Genomic DNA, 25,291 nt, shown 5'->3' on the forward strand with positions numbered 1-25,291 from the left:
AGCTTTGAAGCTTCTTGTCTTCAGCTTGTGTTCTATATCAGTCCACATTTATAACATTTTATGTGTAACATTAAATGCATTGAAAGTACATCTTGTCTGACATTTAGTATATCTCATATTTAGAAAACCAGTGCAAGATTAATGTTTTCAACGTTTTTTCATTGATTTGTTACATGCTGATGTTATAACCGCTTTTTAGCTGGTTGAAAAGACACATCTCAAAGTCAGCCCAAATTGAACCCATATCACCCCAGCAGATCAGACGTGGTGCTCACTGGATTCATAATTCCTAATTGTCAATATAAACATGTTGTAGGCAAGCTAATTATTTTCCTGTCTAATGTGTGTCTTCAAGTTACTCCAACAGTGACCTGTCATTTCAACAGGCTTTCTTCATTGTCTGATCATATACTGCTACTTAATTCTGCACAATGACACAAAGGATCAAAAAAGAGAGGGAAGAAGAGGCTGGAATGTGAACTCTTTATTGAAAGACCTGAGTGACATGGGGATTGTGGCTGGTTAAACTTGGCATGGTAGTACAGACTGGACCTTATTCTCCTCCACCTTCTGTGTTCCACAGAAGTAGGTGCTGTGAAAGCAGAAAAGGAGATAAAAGGAACTCAATGAGACATCATGGAAGGGAATGTAGAGGGATATACAAAAGTGTAGAAAACACAGTCTCCTCTATTGCACTGCAGAATATTACACATTACAATATTTACTACATATGGCAATGATATGAGAGAAAGGGGTGACGAGGCATCAGTTCACACCACTAAAAGAAATCTTCAGGGTAGAGTACCTTCCATACCATCTAACCCCACCTCTCCAGCAGCATAGAGGGCACCACGGGCAGTCCCATACTGCCTTCTAGTGGCCAAAACTAGCCAACTAGCCCCCCTGCTACAATTTGACATCAGAAACAAAGCCTAACCCTCTCTCTTCATATATACATTCACACATCTTAAAAGTACACATCATCCTATTTCATCACCTCAATACTTCATGACCTCTCTACTTGATTTGAAATGTTTCAAGAACAGATGTGTTTCTTCTTTTTGGGGTCTCAGCAGTAAAGCTTGCTTAAATACAAAGGGGGGCCATCTGCCCTATAGCTGTGATTGGTGCTGACAGTAATTATTATGCAACAGTGCCCTTCTTACAGTCTACATAACTCCTCATTTGAAGAGGAAGGACAATCATTAAAATCTTTCTTTCTGAGTATTGGTGAGATTTCTGACCTATGAGTTTGAGAGCTGTAGATGGTCATCAAAAATATAAAATGCCACATATTATGAGGTGCAATCTTTGCAGGACTTCTACTATTACATGCAATTTTCTTATATTTTCTGGGGGATGTATTTTTACAACTTTGAGAGCACAATAAAAAAAATATATAACAAAGCCATCTCCATGAGAAGGCCATATGCCAAGAAAAATTACTCAGCCACTTAGTTTCCTGAAAGGGAGCCACCTGAAACTGTTGTTTTGGATCTGTATTTACCTCATCAGAGCAGGAGAAATTGGCTGAATAATGTTAAGAACAACTTGTGTTTACAGACATCTTACATCCTCTTGTCTTTTCCTCTCTGCAGCTCCACCTTGGAGGCACCATACTTGGGATTCCAGGGGTCGGGGATATGGTTGTTCCACCGAAACTTCACCTCTGTCACATCACCCACGTTCACCTCAGCATCAATCAGCAGCTCATAGTTCCATCCGGGCATCAGTGCACCCCTGAAATGATTCAAAACAGATCAGTGTCAATACACACCTCATGAGTGTTCAGTGGCTGAGCCATCAGTTAGTATCTGCAACTGACCAGATCTGTCATTAAGCAGCCAGGAATCACATGGTCAGATAAAAGATCAGGCTCTCAGAAAGTTTACTTACAGATGAAGCTGGTACTCTTCGGTGTTGTCATTGTCTCCAATGAGTGCCACATACAGGAAGCCTAGGTTGGGCAAGCTGGGACCATCCAGGGTAACTGTAATTCTGTAACTGTATCCTGAAATGTGAATAAATAGTAAACAATCTGATACAGTCAACACCACCAATCAACACAGGCACAAAATGTCTGCCAGACTATCTGCCTGTTGCTGGAGGGAAAGCCTTGAAAAATGTACAACATGATGCTGCCAAAAAGTGATTTAACAAGTCTTTTGTGCATACTCCTCTTAAAGTTTGGTTGGTACAATGTCTGCACAGGCATGTACTGTTTCAAGGAAACAGTCAAAGCCTTGCACTCTGAAAATGACAAAGCTCTTGCCTTTTCCTGCCTCTTCTGCATTTATATGTTATGAAACAGCAATGTAAACAAATAATTATTTGGCAATTATTTCTGATAAGAATATCTAAATACAGCATTAAAAACCAAACATTGTTTTACTTCCAAATATTCTTTGTTTTGAACTTATGCCATATCATTTTGTCTAAAATAAGAGATCATTAAATTAAATTAAAAGAGTGTGTTATTTCTAAAATTAATCAATCTTTTTTCTCTGAGAACCACTTTCTCTACTATTTCTTTCCTTAAGTAGTAATCATTAGTCTAATAATAATGACCTACAACAAGTTTAAGTGAACATGTGTTGTTTTACAAATACTGTCGGTTTCACCCTCCTCAATGTCCGCAATGCCCAACAGGTGTCTAAAATAACATTCAAAGTGATCAGTCATGAAGTCAATGCAGGCTTTCCATGTAAAGAAGCCATTTGTGTCACTCACACTCTGTGAGACCATAGTGTTGCCTAAGAATATCCAGTGTTTAACCTGATTTTAGGAACAAAATCATCCATCCATTTCTCTGAGCTTCAGTTAGAATATATGGTGGGTGCAAACTCTCAGGAACTAAGCTTTGGAGAAAATGTCACTGCATTGCTGACTTACATGGCTGTTTGTTTGAGGCTGGGGGCAAACGATTTTAGTGCTTTTTAAAGTGGGCGTTCCTGTATGTTGGCACTTGCGGGACTGATCTGAAATTCAACTGACTCTCCACGCCATCCCACCTAAATGTCCCCCGATTAAAAATGGAAGCATCACAACCTTCAACAGTTTTCCAAACACATTTAGACTGTTATGACATTACCTTGTTTTAAGCAATGCAGGTTACCTGGTCCTCTTGCGGCTTAGCTAGATGTTAGGGTCAGTCAAGATCATTCACATGTAGCCTATAACTAATTACTTTAGTGGAAAACACTCAAAATGTAATAGTTTGATATACTTAGACATCTAGGAAAGGCACCAAAACCCTTTTTAAACTTTTCAGAACATTAGAACTGAATGTCACGGAGCTGAGAAGATTGAGAAGACAAAAAACACAACTGAAGATGCAAATTTTCTCTGTAATGATATGATGAAAAGTTTTAGTAGTTCTTCATATTCAGTTTTTAAAGTGAATTCTTCTAACCAATGTGTAAGTCACACTTTTATTTTTTGCAAGGACAAGAGGAGCAGGGTACTTACGGCCAAAGGGCTCTGATCCACCTGTGTTGAGGAAATACTTCATCTTTGAAACACCATCCGTCACATTGAACCTGTCAGCATCGTGGCCCATCAGAGGACATTTGTCATGTGCACATGGGAAACACTTTCCCTGTGAAGACAGGGACAACCATGTTATGTGATGGAGTTTAACAGTCTTCTTTCAATAAATAGTCGGAACAGCTTTTCCCCCAACAGTCCTTTAAGATGTTGCAGATCGCCACCTTACAGATATGAAGGTGGCAAATGCCGCCAGTTTTGCAATAAAGTAATGTGTGGGAACAGGCTGACTTTGCGACTGTCAACTATGGCTGCAGGAATAACACCAGGGAGTCTTTACGAGGTAAATGACAAGGAGGTGCCGTCATATCTCAACAGGGACATAGACATATGAGGTCATGCTCGGCGCCCGGGCCTCCTTTGATCGGTGACATGTGTCGTGAGCAGGGATAAACTGTCATTAACACCAACAGCTGCAGATACAAGTCCTTTCCATGGTAGACACGAAGAAAGACCATTTGCATCACCCCCTCCTCCACAACAAAAATCCAATCTTTCCAAATCTACTTCTAAAACAAACAAAAAATGTGGTTCACAGCCATATCAGTGTCATGAAGGAACAGGTGGCAGTCCCACACACATGCTGGGACAGTGGTGATATGGGCCCCTTCGCCTTCTCCAGCCTTTTTCTTGTCTGGGCCCTGAGTTGTGTCTTAAACTGAGGACATAAGATGTCTTCCTAAAGCTCTAATGGAATTTGATTTGGCATGTTGTAGTCACTCAAGAGACAGGTGACAATGGCACAAATAACTAACACCTCTAACACTGCTTAAAACAGCCAGTGACAGTAATGTTTGATCAGCACCGACTTGTTTTACACTTTGATCAGAGTTTTTCAGCCTCTGTTTTCACAGCACAGAAACCATATGGAGACCACTTCCTGTTCACACTCTTTCTCTATTGCAGCTGACCAGTTTGTAAAAGCAAAAAGTCAGTGCAGTAATAGAATCCTGGTTTATAGTTTCTGCCAGTAAAATGTGTTGGGCTCTGGGTGCAGGCAAAATGGAGAGAAGTCTAATGTTGTTCATTTGCATATACTACCAACATTGTAGTGATACAAACCTGGTTGAAAATCATCAAAGCTCGCGTTGAATTAAAAGATTTTAATAGTTCTTCCTCTATGGGTAAACTCTGAAATCAATATGTGTCAATCAGTGGGTCAATTAGTATGTCAACCCTAATGCTAAGACAGTGGACATTCAGCACTGGCTTATGTTAATGACAGTGTCTCTGTACGGTAATTTAGGCTGAAGGAGACAGGAAAAGGAGCACTGAAGCTGTATTTCTTAGCATTTAAGAAATCCACCTGATCCTATCATGGCCAAAACAACACTTTCAGATTAACTCACACAGTTATTTAAAGAGATTTTGAACATGTACCAATCAAAAAATATATTTGTTGTTTATAGAATGTGCAGTTTAGGCTACAAATGTCTCATTACATGACAAATAACAACTTGGCAAGGCACAAGTTTGTCACCCTTAGTTTAATAAAAGACTTACAGCATCAAAACTGCCTTTGTCAGAACAGGGGAAGCCTACAAAGCCTTGGGATTTAACCATGCTCTCGCTGTAGTACTGGTATGCTCGAACATGGTTGCAGGCATCAAACTTCTTGGTACCTGGCAAAAGATCAGAGGAGATGATGACAAGGATGAGAAAAAGAAGGGAGAGTGAGTGTGTTAAATGACGGTATGGTAAAGGAGGGGTGCGCAAATGAAGATCTGAGTCTTGAATTTCAGAGTATGAACTTGTGACCTTCATCATGAATGCGGCCATGCATAGCTGAGCACGAGAGAGATTTGGCAGTCTAGAAACTGAGAACTTTGTCAACTGAGAGAGAAATAATTCTAAAATAAAATTACATTTCCTGCTTTGAAAATAAGATTTAGGAGGAAATTACAATTTTGAAAGACAACGTCAGTTAACCAATATGGAGAATCTTAGAATCAGATCAAGAATGTGTGACAGAGATGTGTCAGGCAGAGACAAACATAGAAAGAGGTCATGACTTCTCTTATTCTCTCTTCCAGTACAGGGCAAACATCAGGCCTTCCAAGACCTCCAGCTATGCAGCCCTGGATCCCACTCTCCCTCTCTTATCTATATGATCAAAAGTGGTACGTTCAGCTGTGCCAACTCCTAATCTCCTCACCCCCTCCCTCACCCCCCTCCAGACCCAGGCATGGCACCAATGCTGCTATTTGAGCCTTGCTACTCAGCAGCACATTTCAAAAGAAGGCCGTTGTCATCCATATTAGAAAATATTTGCTCAGGCCCAACAGGAAAACCTCTGCCTGGAATTTCTTTACAGTGTTTCCATTGGGACAACTCCAGTATTCCACAGAGGCTGCACATTGTTTGTTGCAAGATTGAGAAAAAAGGATAAATGTGCAGTCATTGTGTTGTGTATAGAAAACATGCCTGTGATTGAGCCTATAGACCTGAAAACAATGGACGTGTAATGTGAAGAGCATTTCAAAGTAGTATATCAAATATGTGCTTGTAGACGTACGGGCGCATTTTACTTTGTAGCTCGTCAAGGGACACAGCAACACAGAAAGAGAAACCATGGATCTGATTATGGTAGGATTTAGTGGATTTTAACCAATCCAAGAACTGTAGAGCTTCACATGACAGCTTGGTAATAGTTTGGGCAATAGTTTGATTGAAACATTTGATATTGTTGCCAGCTTTGTCGGAAAAGATAAACAAAAGTCACCTCTTCAGCTGCAGGCTCGTTGTGGGGAAGCCCTGTGAGTCGATTACTGAGTGCAGTAGAGTTCCGCAGCTCAGTGATTATCATTACTGCGGGACTCTACTGCAAATGCAACAAATGTACAAATGTTTAATGCCTTGAAATATGTGTTGGGACCCTGTTTCTAATGTTGCTGAAGTTTGGTGCTGTTCTGAGCATTATTTGTGGCTTTTTGATGGCGATTTATACTTGGACGGTTCTGAGGATGCTAAAACTACATAAGCTAACGGTCCGCAAACTTTATCTCTCGAGGGGTTTGTCGTACCCAGTGTCAAGGAGTGTTAAACTATCGATTACATTTACACCGGAATATCCCTTTAAGGCTGAGTCCATATCAGAGACACTATTATTAGCAAAACAAGTTTATTCATTTAATTATAAATTATAAAAGAAGTGGAGGAAGACATAGTCCTATGCATCAGATTATTAGTCATTATTAACCAGTCAGTGGGTAAAAATAGGTCATATGATGAAGAATGGGTACTAACTAAAACATAGTTGCTATCAAAAAGGTACAACACAGCAGTAAAAAGGGTGACAGAAGACGTGTACCATGATATACCTTGTCCAAAGACGTGGTACATCTCCCCACAAATGGGGATCATCCCGAAACATTGCAACATTTCAATTTGTTGTTTAGTTCTAGCATTTATGAAGTGCTTTTTGTTTCTTTGTTTGTTTGTTTTTCGGGAAATTAAACAAATTTGTATTTCAATTTCGTCCGCTGAAATGTGTTTGTGTGTTACTAGATATCTTACCCTCCCAGATGGCATCCAGGTCAGTGGGCTTGCCTCTGTTAGTGGAGCAGCCAGGCATCAACTCTCCTCCGTTGGGATAGAAGTCAATATGGCCCACGGGATGTGACATCCCCAGACCTGAGAAGACGAAAACATAATTCACTTTTGGATTTAGACTCTGTAAATATCACATTACAGCAAAAGGTACATTAAATAGCATTAATTCATGTAGTCAACTATGCCAAGTACCCATTTACTAATGGTGTTAGTAATTAAGGTGTTAATTCAAACATTATTTAGTAAGTCAGGTTTATAAAAAATAAATCAACAGTTACAACAATATTAAGGCTACATTATTTAACATTTGTTAATGTAGTTTAATACTCCCAACGGCCTCTGTCGTCTCATTTAAGATGTGTTGGGTATTTACAGACACATTTTCTGACAGAATAAAATGTGGTCTGTACTCTGCAGACCTTATTTCAGGCATCTCACCAGCTTTGAGATGAGGGAACAGAAAGTGCAAAAATAACATACGTCTTGGTTTTACAACTCCTGCAGCACTCTTAGGCCATGGTGATCAGTAACATACAAGGGGTTAAAATAAATCCTCTGAAAACATTTTAAAGAGCACGGACTACTGTATTTGAAGTTCTTCAAAGTGAGTCACTTTCTAAAACTATTACAGGTATAGTTTATTACTGGCTTTCACTAGAGGTATAGAAATGAATGAAGAAGAACCGAATGAAAACATTTAGAGAAGTGAGCAAATACTTCACTCATTATACCAAGTTTGGAGACGAAAGGAAGCCCATCAGTGTGAATGACATCTACAAAGGTGGCATCGCTGGTGTCTAGACGTACAGAGGTATCAGCGTCCTGGAAGTAAGGTTCGGCTGGGTCCAGTCCTGAGCAGAGAATGAGAGGTGGGCCAAGACAGAGGGATCAATGCAAGGATATGTAGTCTGCCCAATCCTATCACTGCAGCTAATTTCTAAAAACATTATCATCCACATGAGTCATGCAAAAAATGTACAATATCTGGATTGAAGTAGTGCAGCAGGTTTACCTGTGATACGTGCAAGGCCAGGGATCCTGCTACCAGTGTCTCCTGCAGCGTGAGCACCCAGGCTGTGTCCAATAATATGGAACTCATCAGCCTTCTGCCTGTACTTGCCCTAGATCGTGCAACATAATGTGAAATTCAAATCTACCAATTTATCATGGATACAACATTTTTCCTCATCTGCTGTATGCATGTGAGAATATCCTATTTGCTTCCTTTGTTTATTTTGTTTGACTTCATTGTTAGCTTCTGTGATGACACAGATTTGTTTTTGTTTTGGAAGCAGTCATATGGAAAGTTTCACATACAATGAAGCATGCATTTTGGATATGAGATGTGAGCATACATCCTGCGCTACTAACTGCTTTATGGATTTACAATAATTGCTGTGACACTCCTTTAAACAATGTTTATAGCTTGAATTTCAACAATTGTTACAGTGAAACCAGTGGATCTTTTGGAGACCTCGGGACCTCTGTATTTGTGCTGACAAAAAAATTATATTTTTTACGGGAGGTCTTGACACCTTTAATCGGTGATTACAGTAGGGAACAGATCGACTATAGATATGTACTTCATATGACCCCACTTCAAAAATCATGAACCATCCCCTTAACGGCACATTGTCATTGTCACAATGTCAAATTGTAAATTGAACCTAAAGAAACATAACGTTGCAACATAAAAAAAACACAGTTGAAGTTATCTGTGGTTTAGTTTTTCTCAACCAAACTACCATCCTACTATATTGTTATACTGTTTGTGTATTTGTGAGCTTTACCCATAGTATGCCAGTGTCTGACAGTTAATGAAGTGCTATATTTACCATGAGGAATTTGATCATGGATGCCACCTGGGCAGCCACAACCCTGGCGTTATTGGCAGCCTGGGCATACTGAGTCTTCACACCTTTCTTCCACTCCACAGCAATGCAATTCACATTCTCCCACTTCAGCATGACCTAGTCACAGCAACTTGTATTTATTCAACTGAGGGCTGAAGAATCACTTTATACAATTTACAGAAAGATATTTTCTTACTTTATACTACTCAGCAAATAAGTACTTTTCAAAATAAAATCTGCACGGTGCTTCACAATAAAAGATAGCGAGCCTAACATGAAAATATGAAATATCAAACAGAAGAAACTTAACCACTAAAATAAAAGCATCAGTTAAAGGAGCATTATGTGACTTTTTTTTTTTTTTTTAACCTACATCTTAATATAATAGCAGGTGATCAATCAAGGAGGGTTAACGCCAACCACAAGCATGAACAGAAGGGGCATGCGTTATGGGACTTAATGTAAAAGTACAGAAAACCAATGCACTGACTTTATAATTGAAAATGTACTAACTGCTATGCTGACACAATACAAGACAGCGACAAGAAGATTACAGTGAAACCACATACAGATGTGAGATAAAACAGATAAATACAAAGAAGGAGTTTAGGGCTGATGTGTACCAGATGACATGCATGAAAACAGTTTCTTCTTTTGTATTTTAAATTAGAATTATTCATAGTGATGCAAGTGTTAAATGTTAAGTGTTCCAATTTGTTTAAGCAGTGGAAAACTTAGTATGTTGTAGATGAAAGATAACAGACTTGAGAAACACAGAACCTTATGACAAACTGCTGTTAGAAACCAAGCAAAGCTCTGAGACGAATGAAGGCCATACACACTGTAAATACTTAATAACTAGCTGGAGGCTTTGTTTAACTTAACTGCAGTATGGTGGGTTATAACTGTCAGAATGACTTAATACATTGATTATTCTGTCATTGAATGTGCCAAAATTAACAGCAGTATGGTGGACAAAAAAAATCAATTAAAAAACAATCAGTAAATAAATGCTCATTTAAATTTACATTTTATATATGAATTAATGTATTTTAAATTATTCATTTCCATATTTCTCTATATTCAGTTTATCACTTTTGTTGAGTTTGGATTATTTTATTATTATATATTATTTATATATTATTTGCACAGCCACCCTATTTTTCTTTTTACATATCTGACTGACCCAGTTCCCATACAGTAATTCAAATGTAACCACTGCAACATTAATACAATATCTGCTTTGCTGTCTTATCCTGAAGATCTTTCTTGTAGGGAAAACCCAAATTCTGAATACCTAATTTTAAGGCCTTTATTTATGTAGCTGGTGTGCTCATACAGTGCTTGAACAAATTGTTCAACAACAGATTGCCACAGTCAAAGAGGCCTCCTTGAGTTATCAAGGCCTTGAAGGCCAAAGCTGAATCCACAGTAAAACATTTTCAGCCACATGCCCACAGATAATTTTTTTATAACGCTTCTTGATCAGACATTCATTGTCCTATCTTCAAATCTAGTATTTTTTCGAAGACTTTCCCTGAAGGAATTTTTCAGCCCGTGCTTTCTTACCTTACACATGTCCTGTGGCCAGTCCTCATCTCCTTTTTCCAAATAACCAGGAATGATGAATCGAGTTTTTCTCATCCTGCTGTAGCTTGATGCCTGGATGCTTTGATCAGGTTTGATCTCCTAATTGGCTCAGCAGAAAAGACATTTAGTCCAAAATTTAACTCCAAAGGTACACTGAACGCATTATTGGTTGCTGTTATTGTTGCAAAAGAACAAGTGATGGGACACAAAATCCACAGCCTGTTTTGACCAAAAAATAATTTGTTCAATAAAGTTCAGCCTAAGGTAGTATCAGTATCACTTAGACAGTAAGCTGTGTATTTTCCAAAGGTTGCTGTCTTGTTTCATCTGATTCCCTCTCTGTATTACTGTCCTGCTGCCATAGCTTATTAAGGACACAACAGAGAAGTTCACACTAACAATGGAACTATGGAAGATATCTGTTTGTGGTCACATTAGACAAGACAATTACAGCAACAAATGCTTTCTATATACATATGTACATGTGAGTATTGTTTAAAGATGGACTTGGAATAATGTGGCCCTATCCTTTGACTAATTAATTTGTATCCCCACAAGAGTAACAAATGTGGGGTGCTGATTAGCTCTGTTGGTGGGGCAGGTGTCCCTTATGCAGAGGCTTAGTCCCCACCCCATCCTGTTTCCTGTCATCTTTGAAGCTGTCCTATCAATAAAGCCATACAAAGAATAAACAAAAAAGCGCACACAAAAAACAAACAAATAACACATGGTTTTCATATACACATCAGAGGTGAAACATCAAAGCTCCTTGCTAACTGTTGTTGAGCAGTAAAACCATCTCTTGCCTGGTAGTGGCGGTTCTGCTGGGTGAAGAGGAGGAAGCGAGTACCAATGTCCTCAGGGTGCCAGGGCAGGACAGAGGCTGGCCTCTGAGCAGTGCCCCCCCAGGGAGGCAGGTCATCAAAGCAGTCCAGCCCATCAAAACAGACCTCAGCCGCTGTGGACGTGGAGAACACACCACTAACCCAAACCATCCTATCCTGAGTTCATTTCACATTAATACTCATGCAGTCTTTATTATATATTCTTGCAACTCACATAAAGTATATTGTCTTTTCAATTCCTGAATATTTTCAGGAATATTTATCTATATAGCATGAAAGGAATGAAGAAATGACAGATCATCTTTAATTTAGAGTTTGTTCACAATGAAGTTCAAAAGAGTCCTAAGAGGTAAGTAACACGTAATCGATCAATAATCAATAACAAAGTTATTTCACTGTTTACAAAAAACTGTTTATAAAGCATTTCACACTTTGTTTTGGCAATTTTGATGTGTTTCAACATAGTACACTCAAGTGTATTCCAGTAGATATTCATTTGCACTGATCATATATCATTAGCATACTAGGCACAGTGACAGTACATAGAAAATGTTTCACGAATCATGTGCTGATTAAGTACTTACTTAATACTTAAACAAAATGTTTTACAGAGGTGGGCTGAATATTCAGTGCAAATATAGCTGTCATAGAGAGAAGGAACATGCAAGTATATGGTATATCATATTGCTGGTGGGTTAGTGGGTTAGGGTAAGGGTTAGAGGTTAGTCTGATTTCAATGACATTACAGCTTTTTAAGGGGAAACAATAAAGAATGTTGAGAGTTTTCACATGCAGAACGTCAACAGTAGTTTGAAATCAAATTAACAATATACCACCATAACTCCACTACTAGTAACAATAGTAATAACAATGAGTACAAATCTAAAATTTCAAACAAACTTACCATATGAGGCACTAATGAGTGAGCAGAGCAGAAACAACCTCCATATCTGTGACATCTGTTGGGTATACATTCGCATGAGAAGTTTTGGCTGAAGAGAGGTAGAACAAGATATGACCAGGATCATATTGTGTACTCACCTTGAAGTCAGACAAGAAGCAAGTGACCTAACACTGTCCTTCTTTAAATACTCTAGTCAGCTGCATTTCTGCCCCTGCTGGGGTGGGAAATGCACAGGTGACAGACTGACATGTAAGAGTGTGAGGTCAAAGTTCAAAACACAAAGGTCAGGTGTGTTGACCCGGAGATGTGGAGAAACACACGTTTCCCATGTACTGGAGATATCCTCAGTCAGCACAATTTAAAAGTCATACATACGTGTTCTGTATGAGCAGCTGGTCAGCCTGTCGCTGATTCACAACTACTTACTGACTTATCAGAATGGTAAGAATACAACACCAGCTGAAGAACCATGTTAAATAATGAAAAACACTCTGGGAGGTTTGTTCTTTCAGATTGTCGCTGCAGTAATATTACAAGGTCTAACATTATTTTTTTAATAGAGCTATTGATCCACTTGTATGAAAAAATTCCAAGAATTGAAAAACATTTTTGATGTAACTAATTTTTACAGTATTGACAGATAAAACAACATGAGCAGGGGAAGAATACCCCAACCTATGTGTAATGAAGGTCCTTTAACACCAACAGGTCAAACCCTGCTAAAAGCACTCTTAGCACTTCAGTCCTTCCAAACAGAATGTACAGTGTTACCAGTGTAATGGGATAGGCCATACTCAGTGCACTTGTCCACTTACAAACCAGACTAAGCCATCTCCATTTTGTTCAGTGCCTAGGCCAATTACACAACAGGCAGGCAGAAAGAGAAACCACCCGTACAGCACCAGTTCTAGTGAATGGTAAACGAGAAATAGCTCTCCAAGATACAGGGGGTGTAGTGGCAATCGATCCATAATATTGCCATTTGAGGAAATTTGAGGTAATTTCCAACGTGTCATTGTGCGAAAAGATGAGGTCTGCCGTACCGTTTATCGAATGCATTGAAAAAATATGTTCAAAAAACTGGCTGTGCTGAGTGACTTAAGTGAAACCAACATGTAAATATATATATAAAACCAAAAAGACTGACGTTATAACAGAAAAAACATCTCAGACGAACACACACACAAACGAATGGTTGAAAAACTTTGTGCCTCTGTGATCCCAATTGCCCGTACCTGTGCACCGGTGACTCCCATGTATAGACGTCTTCACTGTGACTCCCTGTCTGTGCCCCCTGGTGCGCATGTGGACAAACAATCTTTACTATTTACGTAATTCACCAAACCCACACACAACAATCATGTCATACATTGGCTACAACACACCGGCCCCTAATTGTTACTGTATAATAACATAATTAAACACCAGTTAAATAACAGAGCCAATGAACAGTCCATCATGCACATGTGTGCTTGACATGTCTCTGTATATGTCCATTCCATGAGACTTAATTCAGCTTCCTGCAGAAGACAAATCTTTGTGACTGGTCTCTACAGTATGTTGCATTTGGTCTGGACTTTGACAGACCTCACAAGTCCTCGTGAGTCAGGAAAGGTCTTCCTACCTTTCCCAACAACCAGGATCCGCGAGGAGCAGTAGAGTCCGCCACGATGACGATGTCTCCTGTGATGAACTTCTCTTGTCCTTGGACCACCGTTGTCATTCCTGTTATTTTTTTTTCATCTTCTTCTTCCTGTCCTTTCCAGACAGAGGGCCTTTTGCTCAGCGACATGACGGTTGTTGGTCATGGTGAAATTATCCACTTTCAAAGGTAATCTCATGCAGTAATGTCCATTGTTGATTTCAACTGAGCTGCTCATGATTTTCAGAACCTTGAGATATACTCTGGACGTTTCTGGCTTGTCCTCTGTTGATTTCTCATTTAAGTCATGGTTATATTGCTTCAACAGCAGTTCTTCTTTGTTAGCAATGGATATTTGGTTGGCTGTAACGGTGGGACAGCTGCTCCTAGTCACATTGCCTCCTCTCAGTGGTCGAGTGATAACCAATCCCAGTAGGGTTCTGACAGCATAAGGTCCTCCTCCCTTGCTGTTTACCACTTCCCATGGTTCCATTACCTTCCAAACATTAGTCCCAATTCACAACTCCACATCGGCATTGATGACAGGAATTCCACTTAACTCCTGTCGTTATTAAGGGTCACAGGCATTGTGTGTACACATCAGGTTATTCAACGAAGGTGTTACTATTGAGTGCGGCTACTTCCAGTCCTAAGATGATGTGGCTGTTGACAAACTTTTCTTGATTCATTGTCCTCAACAGGATCGTGACATCTCTTCCCTCTCACCTTCAGTTCTCTCATGAGTCACTCAGAGCAGAAAGTAGTTGTGCTGCCTGGATCTAAAAACGCATACATTTTTAGTATTTTTCTGCCTTTCAAAGCCTTGATCTGTACAGGTACAATTGGCAAGACACCATCTTGTGCTCCGGTCCCTATACGGCCACAAGTCTTGGGAAAAACTAGACCCTTTTTTGAATGTGGAGGCAGGTGGAATGTTTATGTTACACATCTTGCAGGCCAGACGTCTACCACAGTCTTTGCTCATGTGTCCAACAGACCATCATCCAAAACAAACACCTTTCTCTTTTAGAAAATCAATTTTCTCTCTGTGGAGCTTCCTCTCCCTTTTGGGGCTCAACCCCAATCTGTGACCCTCTTCATACAGCAGACATGACACCTTTGTTGATTTACCAGGTGTTTTTTTCTCCCTTTGCACTTGAGTTGTGATTCAAGAGTTACTGGCTGCTAAAGAGGTAACAAAACTGCTTCCCCTTCCTGTGCAAACCAGTAAGATTTTATGTCCAACATTATATTTTGGAGGTAAGACGGATGTGTCCTGAATGTTGCCAAAGACTGGATTAAAAGAGACTGACACTTGTCTCTTAAAGAAATTATCATTGTATCACATATCACTGTAATATGCTTGACTTTGGTGCCTCTCCTGCAATGGATTTGAAGTAGCCACACTCAATAGTAACACCTTCTTTGAATAACCTCTCTTAAGCAATATCTCTCCACTTTTCTCTTAGCTTGTACGGTATGGAGTAAGATAACTATCAGAAGTGTGCATGATTCTAACCATTGGTATTTGTAATGTTAACATTTGTATGTTTGTACACAAAATTCTACTGTCAACTCTGATAAATTGTTTGGGTTAGGATTGTTTTTATGGGAGTATGAATCTAAAAGCTGTGAGTACAAAGTCTTGTGAGTACAACTCCACGACTACGAAGTCTTCACTGTGGCCTGCTAGCTTACTTTGGACGTTAGAAGCATTGATTAATAATAAATAAATAGCTGAGTCGACATGTGGTAATGTTACTAATGTTACTCCACCTTAAATTCATCAGGGACATTTGGAAAGTTAACGTTAGGCCAGTTTAGGTGTTAATTTACAGGTGTCTTTCCTGCTGGTATGTCAGTTAAAATGCTATTAGTTCTCCATCCCCTTTGTAACAGGGTGGTTTTAAGCCTTTGGTTTATTGTGTCACAGTTTGTTTGTTAAAGTTCACATCAGTGTTAAAGTGCAGTTAAAGTGTATTACTGTTAATACTCCACACCTTAGCTTTCCCATATCATTCATAGGGTATATATATATATATATATATATATATATATATATATATATATATATATATATATAGCCTATGAATGATATGGGAATTAGTCTTATTAGTCTTACGAACATGAAATGTAACATGCAGTGGTCACATATACTTCTCTTCTCTCTTCAGATGCACTATACATTTTGGCTAAGATCTTGCCTAGGGCACCAAATTACTCAGGGCCGGCACTGCAGGTGGAGCTGCCAGCTCAGGTGAACCATCACTATTACTCTGAAGCTGTTTAACTAAGGCAAAAATGACGCACAAGGCAAATATCCTGCATAGTTCATTTTTAGATTCTTTCCATCTGTGCTCCTCTGATCAGAGCAGCATCCCTAGCAATGGTCTGTTATACAGAAATTGACACAATTTATAAATCGATAAAAGTCATATTTTGATCAACATTATGTCTCAAATTAATTATATATCATACTTTACCGGTCAGTGCTAATTAACTTGCACAATCCAACTTCTAATGCTAGTAATACTAGCACTAACTTAGCGTTGCCGGCATGTCATTAGCTTGCAAGCTAAAGCAGTAAGTCTGTGAGTCCATGAACTGTATATCAAAAAATAAATAGTACAATGAATAGTACAATTTTATGAGTAAATGTTGAATATACATGTTATTGCCTTTACCTGTCATGCTACAACTGGGCTGGCAGCTCCACCCAGATTACTACTGTCAGCCATCTTTGGCTTTGGTGCATGCACGTTTGGAGGAATCGGGGTTCGATTATTTTCCCCTGTGACCTACGTGATTTACGTCATTTCAACACTTTTCTACTCGTACCCACAAACTTGAATTTGTGTTCACAGTTAAGACTTTGTAGTCGTAGAAATTAGAGCTGTACTCACAACACATTGCACTCACAGCTTTTAGACCCATAGTCACATAGAAACAATCCTAACCAAAACAATTTATCAGACTTGCGTATGTGACAGTAGAATTTTGTATACAACAACTTTATTGACATACACGTTTAACATAACAAATACGAATGGTTCGAATCATGCACACGTCTTTCTGATAGCTATCTTACCCCATAGTTTGGCAACTTCATGATTATAACATGCGTGTTAGATGGCATATTCATCTCAGACATGTAACTAATGTCCTCCATGGCATTACAACAGATGTGTAGAAACAAAGCTAAGGCTTGCAAAGCCTTGATATCCTCCGCTTTCACTGGCGACCATCCAAGAGACTTCTTCAGTTGTCCTTTGGTGTGCTGCTACAAGAAGTACAAGTAGTCTATACTGCTAGCAGCCTTTCCTTCCACTCCATGTTCAAACGCTCCTATGAATGTGCTGTACTAAAGAGGGTCTCCATCAAAGGTTGGTATATGCCTTGGGGGTAATGATAGCGAGGACTGCTGCTGTACCAATAGAGCAGTTATTAGGATTCTAACCCTGAAGGGGTAGAACCCTATTGAGTTTGTTTGCATTTTATTAATTTATGGCGAGCTGGAAGGACCCAGAGACACCAAACTTGGTATGTTGAGTATAAATGACGTCCGACATGCTCCAAAAATTTGATCCCGATCTGTCAGATGGGGGAGCTATAACATAGGATGTAAACTCCGAAAGGCTCTCCCTGCCAAGCCATAAGTGCTATTGACCTGAAATTTTTCATACACGTCCTCCTGATAGTCCTCTACAAAAATGCCTCTCGCACCATGAAAGCCTCTATTACAGAGTTTATGCTAATTTGCACAATTACCTCCACATTTCTCCCAAAATTATCATGATCAGGGAACTATGATTAAACATTTCAATGCCTATTGAATCTTTGAAATCCACATCGATAAGTACAATTTGAATATATATTTTAATGTTCAAATAAAGTCTCTATGTGAAAGTATAACACAAATGCCATTAGCATGTAGCTGAAAACCCAATTTGGAGAAATCTAGGACTTATCATGGGTATGTGTTGCACAGATCTTTGAGGGACACGGCGGCCGATGTCATTAACTGCAGGGGATGAGGGTCAAGGTGGCTGGTTTGGGGCGAAAGGGGTTAGAACCCACAGATTGCTGCTTGCGGCTATATTTAGGGCAGGGATCACCAACCTTTTTGAAACTGAGAGCTACTTCATGGCTACCGAGTCATACGAAGGGCTACCAGTTTGATACACTCTTCTGAAATAACAAATTTGCTCAGTTTGCCTTTAGTTACATATGATTATTAATGATTAATGATACTCATCTATGTGAAGACACAGATCACGCTAATGATTTCTCACAATAATTATCAACAATGACTTAACAACCTGGGAGACAAATAATATCAATATTCAGTTTTCATTTTTAGAAGAGGCCTGAGGGCTACTCATGTGGTCCTTGGGGGCTCCCTGGTGCCCGCGGGCACCACGTTGGTGACCCCTGATTTAGGGGGACAAACCAGTCCTCTACATCAGGCCTTCAAATTTGGCTGGTGAGTTTTGGTGCAGCTCCCCCTGGTGCCATGGAGGAGGAACTGCAGCAGCTTAGAGACCTTGTGTTACAGCTCAGAGCAGATAATGAGCATCTCCATCAGGAAAGGGATGCTTCACAGGCAGGCCCAAGTGTCACTTCCCCGTCTTCTCCTGTTCTGGCTAGTAGTGCCCAGCCTGTAGGTGCTAGCATTATTGTCACCTGTTGGTTGCCTGTTGGTTGTGCCGCAAGACCGTAAATGTCCCATGTTCGGTGGTAAGACAGGCATGAGTATTGTGGAGTGGACTGAGGAGGTACAGGCTTATATGCGTGCACGCCGCTTGTCTGTTTTCGACAAGGCCCTCTTTATGTTCGATCATCTACAGGGAGAGGCAAGGGAGAAGACCCTGCTAAGATTCTTGCCATCTTGGGAGAGTTATATGGGTGCACCCAGTCCTATGTAACCTTACAGCAAGCCTTTTTCTTTAGGAAGCAGTAGGAAGGAGAGACACTGCAGGAGTTTCCCTTGGCCCTGATGGCCCTTGTGGAACGGGTAAAGTGGTGCGCCCCTAATGCATGTGTGTTACTCCGTGACCAATTTGTGCCTGCCTCTAATGTGGCGAGACCCCTTCACTCTTCTCGCCAGCTGTAAAACTGAAGCCCACTGAGCTGCAGAGCCACAGCTCAGATGGGGAAGCAATGGGCTTACAGAGAAATCAAGTGATGTCATCTTGCCCGCACATTGATCTTGCAGTGGGCGGTGTCACAGTTTCATGCTTGGTGGATACTGGGTCCATGGTATCCATAGTCACGGAAAGCTTCTTTTCAGAGCATTTTGCACCTTGGGGCTACGACCGGCTACAGTCTTGTCATTGGTTGCAACTTCGGGCAGCTAACAGCCTCACAATCCCGTATATTGGCTATTTTAAGCTGGGTGTAGCACTGTGTGGCAAGTTGTTTCCTAATTGTGGGATCCTGGTGGTGAGATCCTCCTGGTGCATTAGCGTTGGTCCCTGGAATCTTGGGGAGAAACGTTATCTGCTGATGCTACCAAGGGCTCTTTGGAATGCATGGTCTCGCTCTTTCCAACCTGCCTTTAGTCACTCAGGTCCCGGATTCAGTGGTGGGGGCCCTGCAACAATGTCGCCAGGCCATAAACCAGTGGTCGCAAGACCTTTGTGGTGCTGCCGGGTTTGAGGTGCACGGACATTGTGCATACCTGGTGGGGTCATGCAGTTTGTTGCCCTGAACAGTTCTCCCACCAGACCATGCTTTTTGTGGAGGGGTTCGCCAAGCTGGCAGGCCCCCTGCATAGATTGGTGGCTTTACTTGCAGGCAGCTGGGCAAACCACGGGAAGAAGCAAGATCGGGGTCCAGCATGGACGCCACAGTGTGAAGACAGCTTTGAGGCCTTGAAGGCAAAATTGATCTTGGCCCCAGTGCCGGCCTATGCGTATTTTGCAAGCCCCTTCATCCTGGAGCTTGACGCTTGCCATGGCAGTCTTGGAGCTGTTTTGTCTCAGGAGGCTGAGGGTGGGGTTCCACCAGTAGCTTCATTGTGTTCATTTAAAAAGAGAAATATTAAATAAACATTTATATTTTTGGAAGCACATCTCTGCTAAGGGATTTCGAACCTGTGATCTGTTCTTTCTGTGTTATACCAAAGTGGTCGTGTCCACCTAAAATATTTCCGGGGGGGCAAATTCCCCTAGGTGGCGTTGTCGGATTTAAATAACTTAAGTTAACTTTTTCAACTTAAAACGTAAACCCTTGCTGCTTTGCCACACAAGCATACGCGTTTCCTAGAACCAGCGGTGCTAGGAACCCTATTGTAATTGTAAGGATTTTTATTTTTATTTTTCTCCAGCTAAAAGTGGTGCTGCAGGCTAAAGCATGCAAGGGAGGGTGATGCACTGTTACACCCGCAAACGTAATAACTGCCCACAAACGTAATAAACCACAAACGTAATACAAATCTGCAGCTTTGAATGTAATAATCCCGCAAATGTAATAAATTTCCCACAAACGTAACAAAATTTGCCTACTGCAAACATAATACTGAATTTCCTGCAAATGTAATAACTATTACATTTGCAGGAAATTATTACATATGTGGGAAAGTGAAAATCTGTAAATGTAATAACTTCCCACAAATGTAATATGAGACAAAATAATGATCTTTGTGGTTGGTGTTGTTTATTTGTTTACTTATAAACCTGCCAATAGTGACTGAATGTTGACAAGCAACCTGCAGGTCAGGTGGGGCAGGTCAGAAAGTGACAGAGCAGTGTTCTAAGTTATTAATAACACACACACACACACACACACACACACACACACACACACAGGTCATGCTCATAATTTTAAGGGCTATGGCTACAAGCCTATGCTGGTGGCTTATGAGAGCCAATGTTTGAACCATTTAATGTCTGCATATCAAAGGCCGGGGCTGCACAGTGGCCCAGTGGTTAGCACTGCTGCCTCACAGCTAGAAGATCCGCGGTTTGCGTCCCGGTTAGGACGCCTGGGATCTTTCTGTGTGGAGTTTGCATGTTCTCCCTGTGCAGCGTAGGTTTTCACCGGGTACTCCGGCTTCCTCCCACAGTCCAAAAACATACTGAGGTTAATTGATTATTCTAAATTGTCCGTAGATGTGAATGAGAGTGTGCCTGGTTGTTTGTCTCTATGTGTAGCCCTGTGATAGACTGGCGACCTGTCCAGGGTGTCCCCTGCCTTCGCCCTAAGTCAGCTGGGATACGCTCCAGCCCCCCCCGCGACCCTGCAGAGGATTAAGAGGCGTACATATAATGTACAGATAATGGATGGATGGATGGATATCAAAAGCCAAAAACTTGAATAGATAGTCCATTCTTTGAAGTACGCCTAATGAAAACATTTGTCAAGATTTAAGACTGGTCCATGTTCTTTTTGATAGTAACATGGACCAAGACTGTCTGAACACTGACAATTAAAGTCTTGCAAATAAATAATGACTGTAACTTAAATTAATCTACCATTGTGAATGCAGGAAAGTGAGCAGGCTCTAGGGGTGATTGCACTGTTCTTTTAAGGAGAAGTACTTTTGGTCAAGCAACTTTTTCCTATCGAGCGACAAATTCTTGGAACTCCACACCAAGTGCCTGATCTACCCACTATTGCTTCATTTTCTAAGCATCTTAAACTTTGGAAAATCAAACCTGTTGCCACTAATTGTGATCATTTTTAACTTGTCCACTGCTGCTGATTTGTTGTGTGTTATCATCTATTGTATATTATGATGTTTAATTTTTACATGTCCACATAGTTGGGTACTCACAAATTATAACTGTTAATGAATTATTGTAGTATGTAATAAGTCTGCAATTCTATCATCTTTTATTCTTAGGCAGTAGAGCAATGTGCAATTCAACAAGCACTTTATATGTCTGTTCTAGTTCTCTCTGTATTATAAAATTACCATTGTTGGTATTTAATTATTGTAAAATGTATTGAGAATTGTGCAATTAAAATAGCACTTTATATCTAGTGTGCAGTTGGGCAAGTTGCAATATAATACGCATTAAACACGTAACTTTGCATGAAAAAAATGCTACATCGACACGTTTGACAATCTAGCGGACTCAATTTTTAAGGTAGCGCAAAACCAGCGGTATTATATGAATCTTGAGATTTCAACGAATCCACTGACACCAAATACATCATGCTTGCTGTCCGGGAAAGGAGTGAAAAGTTGTTGCTGTTTTACCGCGAAGTGACTATAGACCTTTATTTAAGCTGGCATGTGGTGCAGCTAATTATGTTGGAGTATCATGCTACATAAGAGGAAAAAAATACAAGAGGGACACTTTTGACAATATCGCGGACTGAGCTTTAAAACTACTGCGAAACCATCATATATCTTGAGATTTCAATGAATTCATCGATACAAAATACATCATGCTGACTTACCGGGAAAGGGGTGAAAAGTTCTGCCAAAGTTGTAGCCTGTCAGTGCGTCTTCTTTGTTCTGATTGGCAGAGTGGTGGTGCATACCCATTCATTCATTTATTTGCAGCAACAAATCATCAACAATTACATCACACTTAATTGAAAGGCCGTTTATTTAAAATAATGTAACATAATGTAACATTGGGAATTTTTCTGTTACTTACGGTAGCCTACATGGCAATTCTCACTTTCCTGCATTCACAATGGTAGATTAATTTAAGTTACAGTCATTATTTATTTGCAAGTCTTTAATTGTCAGTGTTCAGACAGTCTTGGTCCATGTTACTATCAAAAAGAATATGGACCAGTCTTAAATCTTGACAAATGTTTTCATTAGGCCTACTTCAAAGAATGGACTATCTATTCAAGTTTTTGGCTTTTGATATCCATCCATCCATCCATTATCTGTACATTATATGTACGCCTCTTAATCCTCTGCAGGGTCGCGGGGGGGCTGGAGCCTATCCCAGCTGACTTAGGGCGAAGGCAGGGGACACCCTGGACAGGTCGCCAGTCTATCACAGGGCTACACATAGAGACAAACAACCAGGCACACTCTCATTCACACCTACGGACAATTTAGAACAATCAATTAACCTCAGTATGTTTTTGGACTGTGGGAGGAAGCCGGAGTACCCGGTGAAAACCTACGCTGCACAGGGAGAACATGCAAACTCCACACAGAAAGATCCCAGGCGTCCTAACCGGGACGCAAACCGCGGATCTTCTAGCTGTGAGGCAGCAGTGCTAACCACTGGGCCACTGTGCAGCCCCGGCCTTTGATATGCAGACATTAAATGGTTCAAACATTGGCTCTCATAAGCCACCAGCATAGGCTTGTAGCCATAGCCCTTAAAATTATGAGCATGACCTGTGTGTGTGTGTGTGTGTGTGTGTGTGTGTGTGTGTGTGTGTGTTATTAATAACTTAGAACACTGCTCTGTCACTTTCTGACCTGCCCCACCTGACCTGCAGGTTGCTTGTCAACATTCAGTCACTATTGGCAGGTTTATAAGTAAACAAATAAACAACACCAACCACAAAGATCATTATTTTGTCTCATATTACATTTGTGGGAAGTTATTACATTTACAGATTTTCACTTTCCCACATATGTAATAATTTCCTGCAAATGTAATAGTTATTACATTTGCAGGAAATTCAGTATTACGTTTGCAGTAGGCAAATTTTGTTACGTTTGTGGGAAATTTATTACATTTGCGGGATTATTACATTCAAAGCTGCAGATTTGTATTACGTTTGTGGTTTATTACGTTTGTGGGCAGTTATTACGTTTGCGGGTGTAACAATGCACTTTGGAGAGTTGGTCCAGACTCCTGCAAATATCTCAGACACAAAAAACTACAAACTACAAATTACTTCGCACACCATATGTCACACATTCAAAAACCTTGTATGTCCAGATTCCCTGAATGGAGCTGAATCACATTGCAATGGCCATGCCCACTTATGCCTAGAAAGTACTTTTTTGAACTCCTCCTTGGAATTTTGTCCAATCTGCGTGAAACGTGGCACATACACTCTTGGTGGATGTGCTGGACTTGATCTTAAGTTATCAAAACAATTTTGCTCAGTCAAAAAATGTGTAAATTATTAACAAACAAATTTCTGTAGCTAGCAATAAAAATGTAAACTGTTTGATATCTCGGTCAAACTAAATGCTATTAACACCAAATTTGAGATCATTGGTTGCCATGACACTGAGAAGTTTACATCTCTTGAACGGCTATCCTGATTTTTACAAAATTTGGTCAGTATTATGTAGGGCCAATCCTGAGGCCATATCTTAAAGGTGGTTATGACTGCTCAATGTGGGCGTGGCTTAATACAAGATAAACAACAAACATGTCAATTGAATTTTGGCATTCCAAAACATCTGCTAGTTATAACCAAATAATCTCTTTTGCTAGCTAAAAAAAAACACATATTGTTTCATATTCTGGTCAAAGTAAATGCTTTCAAGATCAAACTTAGGTCCATTGTTCCTGAAGTCATCCAGAGGCTCTGTGCCAAATTTGGTGCAAATTGGCCAATAGGTGGCACTATAACAGATATAAATGTGTTTTTGCCTCTAACGTCCGCATTTTAAAGAACACATTCATAGATATCATATTCATTTATTTCCCACATACAGCTAGGTTTTCCGACATAGGCCCCGCCCACTTCTGCTGCACTTCTCCTTTGTTAAGTCACCACAATCAACATAAAAGCATTTTTCCTTGTCACTCTCATTTTTTGTTGCAATAAAAGAAATGTAATGAAACTGATGTGGGGTCACACCAGCCATATTTAAGTTAAACAACTGGTCAAAGTGGGCATGATTTAGTACAACTAATGGGTCCCCGTTCATAACTGCTTGTAGTTCTAGTTATTAGGGGGCCAAGCCCTAGTGGCCGAGGGAACGCATATGCAAGCAGACAGGGACCAGCGGTTCTAGGAACCCTATTGTAATTGTAAAGATTTTTATTTTTCTCCCACTAAATGTGGTGCTGCAGGCTAAACCGTGGTAGGAAGGGTGGTTGGCCCCCATACATAACTGCTTGCAGTTCTAGTTTTCCTTAAGTTTCGTTTAATTTTCATTTTTCCCCTTACATTTCAGCGAGTAAAAATGTAAACATGAAGCCAAAAACGAAATACATAAAGCCCACCTAATTATCATGACATCAACGCAGTTTCGCGTGACACAGAGGTCCAGATATTTGACTCATTAAAACCCAAAGTATACACGGTTGCGACGACGTGACTGCAGGAATGAATCAGAGCAAAGATGGAGGGAAAATTCAGAGGGGATGCCAAGCAATGCCACCTGGGGACTTTCAACCCCAAGAGATATTTGAAAATGCATGGATAGGCTGGGAAATATGAGGTGCGTTACTGATAGGCAGAGACG

General features: G+C 40.2%; 1 protein-coding gene across 1 annotated transcript; it reads right to left on the reverse strand.

Annotated features, from left to right (window-relative positions):
- Positions 1-469: 469 nt before the first annotated feature.
- LOC119033756 (inactive pancreatic lipase-related protein 1-like) lies at positions 470-14,358 on the reverse strand. Its single transcript, XM_037124240.1, is given in 15 exon segments — positions 470-592; positions 1,573-1,740; positions 1,897-2,011; positions 3,469-3,598; positions 5,050-5,168; positions 7,063-7,179; positions 7,830-7,949; positions 8,111-8,219; positions 8,934-9,068; positions 10,521-10,640; positions 11,348-11,454; positions 11,457-11,499; positions 12,291-12,378; positions 13,526-13,584; positions 13,915-14,358. Coding segments are annotated over 15 exon segments (1,668 nt in total). The 5' UTR covers positions 14,083-14,358; the 3' UTR covers positions 470-522.
- Between the last annotated feature and the right edge of the window lie 10,933 nt (positions 14,359-25,291).

Source organism: Acanthopagrus latus, chromosome 15 (assembly GCF_904848185.1).
Source record: "Acanthopagrus latus isolate v.2019 chromosome 15, fAcaLat1.1, whole genome shotgun sequence".
Classification (NCBI taxonomy): domain Eukaryota; kingdom Metazoa; phylum Chordata; class Actinopteri; order Spariformes; family Sparidae; genus Acanthopagrus; species Acanthopagrus latus.